This window comes from Trichosurus vulpecula, chromosome 1 (assembly GCF_011100635.1).
Source record: "Trichosurus vulpecula isolate mTriVul1 chromosome 1, mTriVul1.pri, whole genome shotgun sequence".
Lineage (NCBI taxonomy): Eukaryota > Metazoa > Chordata > Mammalia > Diprotodontia > Phalangeridae > Trichosurus > Trichosurus vulpecula.
Window position 1 is genome coordinate 22,073,649 of NC_050573.1, and position 13,057 is coordinate 22,086,705.

Consider the following 13,057-nt stretch of genomic DNA (forward strand, 5'->3'; position numbering starts at 1 on the left):
CTTACAAAGTCCAGAGGATAGAATGGCCTCATCTATTGCTACCTCCTTATTTTACAGAGAAGGAAACAGGATGGGAGAGGGGAAAGGCTTTGTCCAGTCATACAGGTAGTAAGTGGCAGAGCCTGGCTCATCTGACTTCACAGCCATCTTTTTCGTTATTCCACAGCTACCCATGGTTTTAAGCTGAAAAAGTGTAAATAGTGTCAACCAACATTGGCTCTAGATGCCAGAGGTGGCACAGTGGATAGAGTGCTGGACCTGGAGTCAGGAAGACCTGAGTTCAAATCCAGCCTTGGAATTCCTAGTGACCCTGGGCAAGTCACTGCCTAAGTCGGTTTCCTCATCTGTTGTTATTTGTCCTTCATTCTCAAAGAGTACCCATGACAGCACAAGTGTGATTGTGAGCATGAATTGGGTTTGAGTGAAGCAGAGCTGTGCAAAGTTGTCAGTTTCACTCTCTCCTCCAGAGCCATTGAATTCTGGAGATGATAATAATAACCCTCTCTCAGAGTTATTGCGAGGCTCAAATGAGGAGATATTTGTAATTGTCGTTGTGCAGTCATGCTCACTTCTTTGGGGTTCTCTTGGCAAAGATACTGGAGTGGTTTGCCATTTCCTCCTCCAGCTCATTTTACAGATAAGGAAACTGAGGCAAACAGGGTTAAGTGACTTTGTAAACATAAAAGCCCTACCACAATGCCAGTTGTAACTATGTGAATCATGAAATCTCAGTTGGGCATCTGAATAACTTCAGGGACCATCCATCCAACCATACTTGAACAATATTCTTCTCTACAGAATCCCCTGTAAGTATCTGTCCAGCCTGTGCTTGGACACCTCCAGTGAGAAAGAACCCACTACCAGCCAAGCCTTATTCAAGACTCCCATTTTTCTCTTATCAATTTCTATTCATTTTTTTTGGTTCTATCCTCTGGGACCAAGTAGAAGAAGACCAGTTCTTCTTCAATGACACAGTCCTTCAGGTACCTGAAGACAGCCACCGTGTCACTCCCACAGCCCCTAATAATTTACTGTTTGTCCAGATTAAACATACTCAGTTCCTTCGACCCGCGGCATGGTCTCCAGGTCTCTTACCATCCTGGCTGTCCTCCTCCAAGCACACTCTGGGTTATCAACGTCTTTTTTAAAATGCAGCTACCTTCCAAGGCAAGGCAAATAGATGACAAACTAGTAGGAAATCCCAGAATCCCAGAATTTAAGAGTTGGAAGAGTCCTTGGTGGGTATTCCAGTGAAACCCTTATCCAAAAGGAATCCCCGTTACAATATTCTTGACAAGGAGCCATCCGTCCTCTACTTGAAGACCTCTATTAAGAGAGAACCAGACAGGAGCATGCAGGAGCCAGCTGGCGGAGACCTGGGTTTTTGGTGTGAGCATTTACATCTTGGAAATCATCTTGTCAAATGCTGCAAATCAGGGTTTGATTTATTGTTTCATTGATTGTCTCACGAAGGTGTTGGAGAAAATGTGAGGAATTCAAATTAAACTTAAACACGTGTATGGTGTATGTAGGGCATTCATCTCTTACCACTCCCTCCTCCCACCCCATCTCCCTCTCCCTGCCGCTGCACCCCACTCCCCCAGCCAGTTGTTAAATATTTCCCAGCACAATCCTAGAGGGAACCCACCAGTTCTAGTAGCGGCCCCTTCCTCCTTTGGACAGCTCCAAGAGTTAGGAAGTTTTTCCTGATACCAAGCATGCCATTGTTCCTGGTTCTGCCCTCTGGGCCTAGCAGAACAAGTCTGATTTCCTATTTAACAACTTTTCAGATAGCTGAAGACAGATACCATGCCTCCCTTCTCCCCAGTCTTTTCTTCAGGCTAAACGTACCCAGATCCTTCAACTGACTTCATGCTGTGCACTCAACACCCTTCAGCCTGAAATAAGATATGTGTAAAGCGCTTAGCATAGTGCCTCACACATAGTAGGTGCTTAATAAATCCTTCCTTCCTTTTTTCTCCCTTCCTTCCCTTCCCTTTCCTTTCCCTCTCTCCTTCCTTCTTTCCTTCTTCCCTTCCTTCCCTCTCTTATTCCTGCTTTCTCTCCTTCCTTCCCTCCCTTCTTCCTTCCTTCTTCCCTCACTCCTTCCTTTCTTCTTTCTCTTTCTTCTTTCCCCTTTTCTTCTCTCCCTTCCTTCCCTCTCCCATTACTTTCCTCTCTCCTTCCTTCCTTTCCTCTTCCCCTTTCCTTCCTTCTCTCCTTCCTTTCCTTCTCTCCTTCCTTTCCTGATTGCCCTTCTCTAGACATTCTCTGGCTTATAAAGACCCTTCTTAAACTGTGGCACCCAGAACTAAATATAATTTCCCAGCTGTAGTCTGAAGAGAGCCCAGGACAGCCAGCCTGTCACCTTCTTGTTCCTGTCAGTGATACCTCCCTCAATGCCAGCCAGAATCCCAATAGCTTTTTGGGGGCTGCCATTATTACTTTGCAAACCCGTAGTGAACTTGTGGTCCTCTAATACCCCCAGTTCCTTTTCAGATAAACTGTTGCTTAACCAAGGCTCCTTCTATGAGTTGATTTTTTTAACCCAAGTTTAAGACTTTAAATGGATCCTTGTTGAATTTCATCTTTTTAGATTCAGCCCAGAGCTCCAGCAGGACAAGATCTTTTGGGATCTTGCCTGTCATCTCAGGCCTTAACTTTGAAGTAAATATAGATTGAAAATTTTAAAACAATGTTTCATAATGGAACAGAGCTTTGTTTGAGGAAAGGAAGACTCCCTCTTGGTTCACGTTATTCATAAAAGGCAGCAGCAGCAGAAAGATTTCACAGAGAAGCTGACTGATTGTGAAACTCAACTTTTGGGGAATAAATCGGAAAGCAGAATAACTTGTGGTATCGAACACTGGAGTGAGAAACAAAGGATGTGGATGCAAATCCTGATTTTGACATTGACTACCTGTGTGACTTTGGGCAAGTCACTTAACCTCTATGGGCCTCAGTTTCCCTACCTGTAAAATAAGAGGGGAAGGGGAGTAATTAGACTGGATGATTCAACAAAGTCCCTTCCAGCTCTTAGTCTTATAACCCTTTACACACTGTGTTTTATGAAAAGCCAAAGGGAAGGGAGGTTTCAAACTAGGCTTTGAGAAATGATTCCATAGCCTGAACTCAGAGCTTACAGAAAGGTCCCAAATGGGTATGTGTCCAGATGGAATCCTCCCTGTCTTTGGACCTTGGGGTCCCCATTCATGAGGGTTTCCTGTTAAAGCCTAGCTAGTTAGCTAGTTCAGATTTCCCTTCCCCCACATATCAGATCTTGATAAAAGAAAAATTAATCTTTTTTTTTAAAACGTTGAGCTGTCATAGTCTTCCCTCCTCTAAATACCAGAATGTGGTTCATCCAGGTGCCTTGTGCTGACTTCTGTGGTCTGTGCCCTGTGGCTACCCCACAGTGGGCAGACTTGGTTCTTCATGGGTGTTTTATCAGCTCATACAAGAACTGTTCCTGTGAGAGGCCATTAAGAATGTGCAGCCCAAGGGCAGGACAGGGCAGATCTCTCCCATAGGACCTGTGGATTGAGCGGAATGGGGTCAGGGGCTAAGACTAGGAGGGCAGTAGGGAGAAGAAGGAAGAAATGAAAGTCTGAGGGTGCAGGGGACAGGTGCCCAGACTCGGGTCAGAACAACTGGCCTGGAGTTCTAGGTCCCCCATCATTGACCAGCCCTGTGACCTTGAGCAGCACTCACTTCCTGGGACTCCGTGTCCCCATCTGTAAAATGAGGGGATTGGAGGAGATAATCTCTAAGGCCCTTTACAGATTTAATGATTTATGTTCCAAGTTAAGTCTAAGCTTGAACATCAAGATCATTGGATTTAGACCTTCAAGGACCTTAAAAGATATCTAGTCCAACATCCTTATTTTGCAGATGAAGAAACTGAGGCCCAGAAGCTTACATTCCCTATTCTAAGACACCTCCCAGCCCTGAAATCCCCTGTTCTGAGGCCCCTCCCAACTCTGCCATCCCCTGTTCTAAGGGCCCTCCCAGCTCTGACCTTCACTATTCTAAGGCCCCTCCCAGCCCTGACCTTCTCTGTTCTTAGGGCCCTCCCAGTTCTGACATCCCCTGTCCCCAGGCCCCTCCCAGCTCTGATAGTCTATGATTGTATGAGGGAAGCCAATTACATCCCAGTTGTTAGCAGCAGGGACTGGGGATTAGTGATGGCTGGAAGTTGCTGGCCCAGGGAGCCCCTTATCCTCAGATGCTCCCTTCTCTCTGCAAGGCAGCTCAGAGGCCCCGTAATGGGCAGTGTCTTTTGGTCCAGGAAAGGGATCATTTCTTATGTTTATTTTTTGGTTAAACACTCAGGATCCCATTTGTCATCCCCAGTGGTGTAAGGCCAGAAGACATTAATTCCTGATTCTCAAATAAGGAGGCTATTTAGTGAGTCAGTTTTTTTCTTGCTAAAGGATTTCCATGTGGAGTAATATTCCCAGGGGTGGGAGTGAGGACCAGGGGAGAGTTAGGAGGGATGCTGGGTTGGCTGCCTCAGCACCCCAGAAATCCAGGGCATGGGATGGTCCTTCTCTGCTGCTGGCTCGAGTCTCTCCACTTCTCTGCTCTCCCAATTCTTTAGAGCTTGGGACTTCTGGATCTGCCCTCCCACCAGCCCAGTGTGCTGGGGTCCAGTAATAAGTGCCCTAACCTAGGAGTGAAGACATTAGCATTCTAGAACTAGCTTTGTGACCTTCGGCAAGTCAGCTTCCCTCTATAGGCTCAGAGGGCCTCAGCCTCCTCACCTCTAAAATGGGAGCATTGCACAAGGTGGTCTCTAGGCTCCCTTGTGGCTCTAACATCCTGTGATTCTGAGGGTCAGTCCCATATCTGACACTATTAGTATGACCTTGAACAGTCACCTTCACCTCTCTGGCCTCAGTTTTCTTATCTGTAAAATGAGGAGGGGTTGGACTAGATTGCCTTTGCACACTCTCCTCACCCATGAAATCTTTTGGCAGGCAGCCAGCCAGGCCTCATTCTGCCCTTCCCAACATCCACAAGAGAAGCCTTATCTTCAGGGCTGAGCCTGGTGAGCCATGGAATTCTAGGGCTATGTATTCTGTCTCACAGGAGAACCCTCTTCTTTCCTCATTTTTCTCCCAGGTTTAGGCTTCTTGACACAAAGGGCTGGAGATAAGGCAGGGGGTGGGAGAAAGTCTTCTGAATCCACAGGTTGATTAACTGAATCAAGGGGAGGGGGTCGGAATGATGGCGGGTGACTGGCTTTGGAGGCTGAGATCCAGGCGCCTTCAGAGGTGGGACGGAGGAATGCTGGGCAGCTTCCTTTCTTCTAGGATTCGCCCAAAGAGCTTGGCAGCCTCGAGTGCACAGCCCCAATGGATGGTGAGCCCATAACCACCGTGGCCATAGTTATGAATGATCTGAAAGAGCCGAGAGACATGGTCACTGAGCCGGCCACTGGGAAGTAGCGGAAGAGGAGAGAAAACTCTTCTGTGGCCCCTAGAGATCAGTACGTTGGAGAGTTCCATTTACAATGGGGTGACTAACCCTGGAAAGTCCCAGATTCTCTCTGAGCCTCAGTTGCCTTATCCGTGAAATGGGGATAGTCATAACTTGTATTTGTGCAACCTTCCATACAGTGCTATTGAGTGAAAACACTTTAAACCAGCTTTGATAGTCTATGTTCTAAACACCTTCCCAGCCCTGACATCCCCTCTTCTAAGGCCTCTCCCAGACCTGACATCCCCTGTTCTAAGGCCCCTCCCAGCTCTCAAATCCCCTCTCCTAAGACTCCTCCCTGCTCTGACATTCCCTGTTCTCAGGCCCCTCCAAGCTCTGCCATCCCCTGTTCTCAGGCCCCTCCCATCCCTGACATTCCATGTTCTCAGGCCCCTCCCAGCTCTGACATCCCCTGTTCTAAGGCCCTTCCCAGCCCTGACATCTGTTCCAAGGCCCATCCTAGCTCTGACATTCCCTATTCTAAAGTTCCTTCCACCTCTTGCCCTTTCAATTTTGACATTCTGTATGCTCCAGTGGTTAGAGAGCTGCTTTTGAAGCCAAGAAAATGTGGGTTCAAGTCTTCCTTTGACTCATACTGACTGACTTTGGGCAGGTTGTTTAACCTCTAGGCTCAACCACAGAGGAGGGCAGGTGAGCTCCTGGGTCTGGGATCTTCTCTAATTCAGCCCAACTCACAACTCTCTCCTGCCCTGGGGACATCGTTGGCATGTCCATTTCTGGGCACCACTACCCCACTTCATACCTCAGCTCTGAGTGTCCTGTAACCAGTCATGTTTGATGGATGGGGTGGGGGGAGGGAGCTGGGGGAGGAGCAGGGAGTGGATCATCTCTCCCTAAATTAATCCTGATTTCGCTCAGCCTTCTTTGGGATTCTGGTGCCTTTCCAAGCACCATGACTCAGGGTCATCTCCAGGCTAAAACAGGAACAGGTTTTCAACTCAATTCAGTCACACTCCACAGGGCCCCGTTTTCATTTCATTTATCATCTTTTCTTTCAACTACTTTTTTTGTTCCTATTTAAAAAATCAAATTACACTGCTCTGGTCAAGTTCCATTATCGCTCCCCCTCCTCCCTCTCCCGCCCCCCCCCTGCCCCCGGCCTGAGCATCTGCCTGGAGACCACGGGCAGGGCCAAACTCTCATCTGGAATGGAAGCTCTCTGAGCCATCCCAACACTTTCACTTACTTGACCTCGGACAAGTCGTTCTCCCCCTCTCTATGAGCCTCAAGACTCCATGATCTTCAGGTCTCTTCCAACTCAAAAATCCATGATAGCAAGATCAGAGATTTAGAGCCAGAAGGGACCTTAGAGTTTGAGTCCAGCTCCCCCATCTTACAGAGGAAGAAATTGAGGCCGGCAAAGGTTCAATGCCTTTCCCAGAGTCACACAGCCAGTAAGCATGCGTGACAAGATTTGAACCTAGAACTTTCTGCTTTCAAGTGCTGTCAGTCAGCGGTGCTGAGGATAGTGGGTATCAATGCGCCAGATCTGGTAACAGGTACTACAGTACAATGTCTCTCTGGGGGGACCGATGGTCCCATCTGGTATTAAAACAGGAAGAGGGCAGGACAAAGGTAGAAGAGTAATGAGTGAAATACCATGCGTGAACCTGGGCCCAGGGGACTAGGTTCGATTGGTCAGGACAGGTCCTCTCGAAGCACAAAAGAAATTCAAACTGAGTGCCCCCCCCAAAAAAAGTCACTTTGTCTATTGACCAGTGGCTTCCCTCTACAGATACAAAATCCCAGACACCCAAATCTTAGCCCCTTTGACTGAGAGGGACCCATCTGGACCTACCTCCCACCCTGCACCGGAATCTCCTTCATCCCTGAAGGCAGTTGCCCAAAGAATCCATGCTTTCCCTGAGTAGTATGGTGCAGTGGGAAAGAGCTCTGGGTTTGGTGTCAGAGGTCCTGGGTTCAAATCCTCCCTCTGCCACTTACTGCCTATATGAGACATTATCTCTGGGACTCAAATTCCTCATCTGTAAAATGAGGGGAACTTTGAGGTCCTTTGCAGTTCACAATCTACAGTCCTATGACTCCAAAGGTCCCCTGTGGCCTTTCTACTTGCCCATCAAAGACTTCCTTCCATTATCTCTGATTTGCAAAAGGAAATAAATCCATTCCCCCAAGATGGAAAGAGCCTGGAATTTGGAGTGGAGAAGACTTTGGTTCAGAATCCCAGCTCTGCTCCTTGCCTACCTGTGTGACTTTGGACAAGTCGCTTAGCTTATCTGAGCCTTAGTTTCCTCATCTGTAAATGGTAATAATGATACCCGTAATACCTACTGTTGGCTATTGTGAGGCTCAAAGGAGATCGTGGATGTGAAGCTCTGGGCAAACTTCAAGGGGCTGTGGAAATGTCAGTTATTAATTTTTAGGCTTCTAAATATGGAGTCAAAAGGGACCTCAGCTAAATCCTTCCATTTGTGGATGAGGAAGTACCTTGCCCCAGACTCTCCAGGCATTAACGTGGCCAAGATGGGAAGGGAAGCTAGGTCTTCCTGATACAATAATCCAGTCACCCCCTATACCACAGCGCCTCTCAAAGCCCATGGCTCTCAAACTGAATGGAACCTAGAGGTCATCTAGTCCAGCCCTGCTTCTGTTTGCAGTTGAAGAAACTGAGTCTCAGGACCACTGAGTTACCCAAGTCATACAAGTAGTAGATAAGAGAGATGGGATTAGAACCCAGCTCTTCACTTCCCAAGCCAGTGTTCTTTTTCCTGTCTAAGCTTTGACTAAGGCCAAAGCAAATTGGTGTGGAGTAGGGCTCAGGCATCAATGCAGCTGGTTCAGAAATTTAGATCTTCCACAGACTCAAAAATTTTCAGGGACCATCCGCCAATAGATAAGCAAAGGATATGAGCAAAGAATTCTCAAAAGAACTACAAAGTATTCGCAACCATGTGAAAGAACCGTTTGAAATCACTTGTAATAAAAACCATGTCAATCAAAACAACCCTGATGTTTCACCTCACACTCTGCAAATTGACAAAGGTGTCAAAAGATGGCAACAGTCAATATTAGTGAGGTTGTAGGAAGATAAGCAACTAGTACATTGTTGGTGGAGCTGTGAATTGGTCTAATCATTCTGGAACACAATTTGGAATTTTGCAGACAAGTAACCAAAATGTCCATAACTTTTGACCCAGAGACTCCATTACTGGGCCTCTATAACATGGAGGCCATTGCTAAGAAGCAAGATTCCATATTCATCAAAATGTTTAGGATAGTATTTTTTGTGATAACAAAGCATTGGAAACAAAGTAGATGCATGTTGCCTAGAAGATGGTTAATTGTGGTACGTGAATGCATTGCAAAATTAAATCACGAAGAGAACAAGCATTTGTATAGCCCCATTATGCACCAGGCACCATGCTAAACACTTTACAAATATCTTATCTTTGATTATCACGACAACCCTGGGAGGTAGGTGCTATTATGATTCCTATTTCAGTTGAGGAAACTGAGTCAGACAGCAGTGACGTGACTTGTCACACAACCAGGAAGTATCTAAAGCAGCATTTGAACTTAAGTCTTCCAAACTCTAGGCTCTATCTCCTGCTGCCCTACTACACGCCTTTGCAGGAGTGGGAGATCCATAGGTGTTGCTCATTGCACATATTTTCAGACTTTTTCAATATATTTATCAGTTTGCTGATTTTTTCCTCTTCTTTCTCTTTCTTTTTTTTATTTAAAAGAATACTATTTGTTACATGGGATGGCTCTCTGGGAGAAGGAGGGAGATGTGTACTGGGGAAAACTATGGTGATATAAAAAAAGACATGAATAAAACTTATTTCACTTTTTTTCTTTAAAAGAATACCTGAAGGATCCCTTTGTTCACCACCCCTTACACCCCCATTTTGTTATTTCCTGGGGCCTTGATTTCCCCAACTGAAGAGTCACCCTATTCCCTTCCTACCTCCCAGGAATGGGGTTGAAAAGTCCTTTGAAAGGAAAAGTAGTAGGGGTGACAAGTGGCATATTAATCTTCTGGTCTCAGGAGACCATACCTCTGCCTCAAAGGGCCCACGTGATAGCTTCTCTCTCTCCAATCGGACTTGGGATCGGACTGGCCGGAAACCACTCCATGTACTGATGATGTCTGCATCCTGAAATGAAAAGCTTCAATAACTTGGGTTTTTTTCCATATTTTGTTGTTGTTTGGGGGAAAGGAAATGTGTGTTGTCACTTGTTTATTCCTATTTAATTTTGGGCAAGTAATTGACCAGCTCTGAGACTCAGTTTCCCTTTTTATAAATTTAAAGGATTTAACTTGATGGTCTCTAAGATTCTTTTCAGTTCCATGATGAGAGACTGTGGATGAGTAGTTGGCACTGAGAATAGAAATACCCCTGGGGAAGGGGCATCAGTGTGGAGGAATAGGATTCGCTAGTAGGCTCATGGGAAGAGGATTGAGATATCCCCTAGAATAGGGGACCTCACTAGATGGCAGCTCTTGGTCATGACCACATTTATAACTAGGGTGGAGCAACGGGGTCTTTTCCCCAGGTGCTGAAATTTAGAAGGTGCCAATCTTGGAGGATGCTTCTTCCCTCTGAAGGCCACATTCAGCTGACTCCTTCCCACATCTACCCCCAACAGAGGTCAGTTTTTCAGCAGAGTAGAACCCTCACTGAGTTCCAGATATGCTTCCTCTCCCTGGTGGCCATGCCCCAGGAAAGCTCCCTACAATCGCTCATTTTTACAGGCAATGAAACTGAGTCTCCTGGAGGGAAAATTACTTGCCCAAGATCACACAGTTAGTAAATGGCAAGTACCTTCTGCCACTACCCCAAACTATCCCCACCTCATTCTAGTTGCAAAAAAATTCCTGATAATAACCCTTAGCACTGCACATGCATTGTAGGTATATTCCCAGCTTGATGAAAATCAGCTCCTTTCTCATCCCCATGAAAATTCACCCAATTTATCCAAGTTTTGGTGCCTTCCTGTGGCTTCAGGGGCCCCAGGGCTAGGACATCAAAATAGGAGGGGGAAGGACCATTGGTCCTGCCTTACCCGAAGTGTGGGCTCCAAGCGGCAGCAGCCTTCCCAAATGGTATTGTGGTCCTGGGAATCATTCTTCTCATTCCAGTTCCCCAATTGAAAGATGCCACCCAGGGTGACTGTCTGGCTCCTGGGTCAGGAGGGAGGAAGATGGAAGTGGAATGCTGGGCTCTGAGCTCCCAATTCCCTGCTCCCATCATCTCTCCCACCAACAAAGACTTCATTATCTCCATCAGCCTCATCACCACTATTTGAACTGGTATTCTATTCGCTAAATATTCTATTTGCTAAGTATTTACTGTGTGAAGAGCACTTTGCTGGGCTCTGGAACAGACAGGATGGCTAGATGAGACATATTTCCTGCCTGCAAGAACTCATGGTCTTTGTAGTAGGAAGACAGGACACATGGAGATAAATAGAATACTCCTACTTCTCACCATGTAAACAAAGTCCTTTCCTTGAAGACTGTCTACAAGGTCAAAATCCGTGTTAAGAAAAGAGAGCATGATCTGCCCTCAGAGAGGAGACACTTTGGGGGATTGGCACCAGGGCTAGGCCGGAACCAGCTCAAACTGGCTCACAAGGGCTGATTGTTAAATTTTCGGCACAAGTATTCACACTGAGGAAATCATCGAGTGACGCCAATCAGGGCTCGATTGATTGTTGTCATTGATTATAGGACTTAAGAAGAGGAAAATGGTCCTAAGGCAGATTAAACTTCAAAGTGTATCATGCATACATTTTTTCCTGGAGAGCTGGTTGCTAAACATTTATCAGCACACCCCTGTCTGGTACCATGTTTTCACTCAGGTTGAAGAAGCCTTTCCATAATGGAAAAGAGTAGTCCATGGAGTGAAAAAAATATTAATTATCGTTTATTAAAATAAAAATTTATGATGAGTATCCACATGGGTTCCAAATTATGGCAAGAATTTAATGGGCAGAGAGTGAGCAGAATGTCCCAGCTATAATAAGCAGTGTGAGGTGAGAAAGAGAGGTGCATAAGTATGGAACAGTGAGCACAGTAGCCTGACTGAAGTATCGAGTATATGGAAGGGAGGAGTAGAGATCTAGCTGGAAATGCGGGCTGGAGATGGAACAGCTGGGGCCTTGCATATCCATCATCATCATCATCATCATCATCATCACTGGGACCATCACCGCTTTCATCTTTCCACCACCACCATGACCACCGTCTCCACCAACATCGTCACTAACACCATCAACACAGTTATTGTCTCTACCACCATGACCATGATTATCACTGTCCCCACCATCATGACTATCATCTCCACCACCACCATCACCATCACCTCCATCACCACCATCACTACCACCATGACTAGTACCATCAACACCAATACTGTCATCATTACCAACACCATGACTATAACTATCACTTTTACCACCAACATCTACAACACTACCAATGCCACCACCATGACCAAACTATTACCATCACCACCAATACCAACATCAACATCACTACCTCCATGATTATTACCGTCACTATTAATACTGTCATCATCACCTGTACCATGACTATAACTATCACTTTTACCACCAACACCTACATCACTACCAATGCCACCATCATCACCTCTACCACCACCATCACCATCACCAATACCATCATCCCCACCACCACCATGACTATCACTGTCACCATCACCATTGCTTCCATTGCTATAAACCAAAAGGAATGGATTTGCTCATTGTTCAATCTGCCCATGTTACCAGAGTCTGGTTGGCTGGGCCTTTCTCGCCAATTCTACTTGTCCCCAGAGGGCGGAATTAGGAGCAATGGATGAAAATCATCAAAAGGAAACTTTAAGCTTGATGTCAAGAAAAGATTTCCTAACAAGGAGAGCTGTGGAATGGGCTCCTCCACTGGAGGTCAGTATGCAGAGGCTGTAGAGAAATGGTAGAAGGGATTTTTATTCACGTTCACATGAGACCAAATGAAGCCCCTTCCCCCTCTGACTGTGTGTGTCTGAGAGGAGAGTAGGTAGTATCCAGCTGGACCAAGGTTCCCAGCCTCTGAGGACAGTTCATAGGGTAGCCCCACCACAAAAGGGTATGAAGGACTCCCTTGCCCTACTCCCACCCCCAAGTTGGCACCTTACCCTGGGATGATATATGGGGCCTTGTACATTCCAGCATCTGGGTCATGAGCCACAATGAAGTGCTTCACCCAAGGGGCAAAGACCTGGACGGAGCAGAAGAAAGAGATGTGTGGATGGCCACGCCCCACCCCCACGCCATGACCACAGACTCCATTCTTGGGCTTCTGGTAGGACTACATTCCTTGGTGTCCAGTGCCCTAAGCTCCCCCCAGGCTCCCAGTTTATGGGGAAGCTCACACTGGCTGCATGCTCTGGAAGGCCTGGCTTCCCTGGCTTCCCCTGGGAACATCCTATCCCTAGCACTGACAGTGCCAGACTCGCTCTAGGCCTCCCTAGATGGATAACTACGGCAGGGACAGAAAAAGTTATTAGCATGTCCTTAGCAAGGATGAAAACTTCCCAAACCCCTC

General features: G+C 46.5%; 1 protein-coding gene across 1 annotated transcript in view; it reads right to left on the reverse strand.

The window, feature by feature from the left end:
• Window positions 1-4,290: 4,290 nt before the first annotated feature.
• The window catches only part of DAO (D-amino acid oxidase), a 33,796-nt gene continuing 25,029 nt past the window's right edge, over window positions 4,291-13,057 (reverse strand). Inside the window, exons 8-11 of the mRNA XM_036741018.1 lie at window positions 12,648-12,730; window positions 10,534-10,651; window positions 9,525-9,623; window positions 4,291-5,402 (exon numbers count right to left, since the gene is read on the reverse strand). Coding sequence (XP_036596913.1) covers window positions 5,271-5,402; window positions 9,525-9,623; window positions 10,534-10,651; window positions 12,648-12,730 — 432 coding nt within the window. The 3' untranslated portion in view covers window positions 4,291-5,270. The remainder of the gene's footprint in view (window positions 5,403-9,524; window positions 9,624-10,533; window positions 10,652-12,647; window positions 12,731-13,057) is intronic.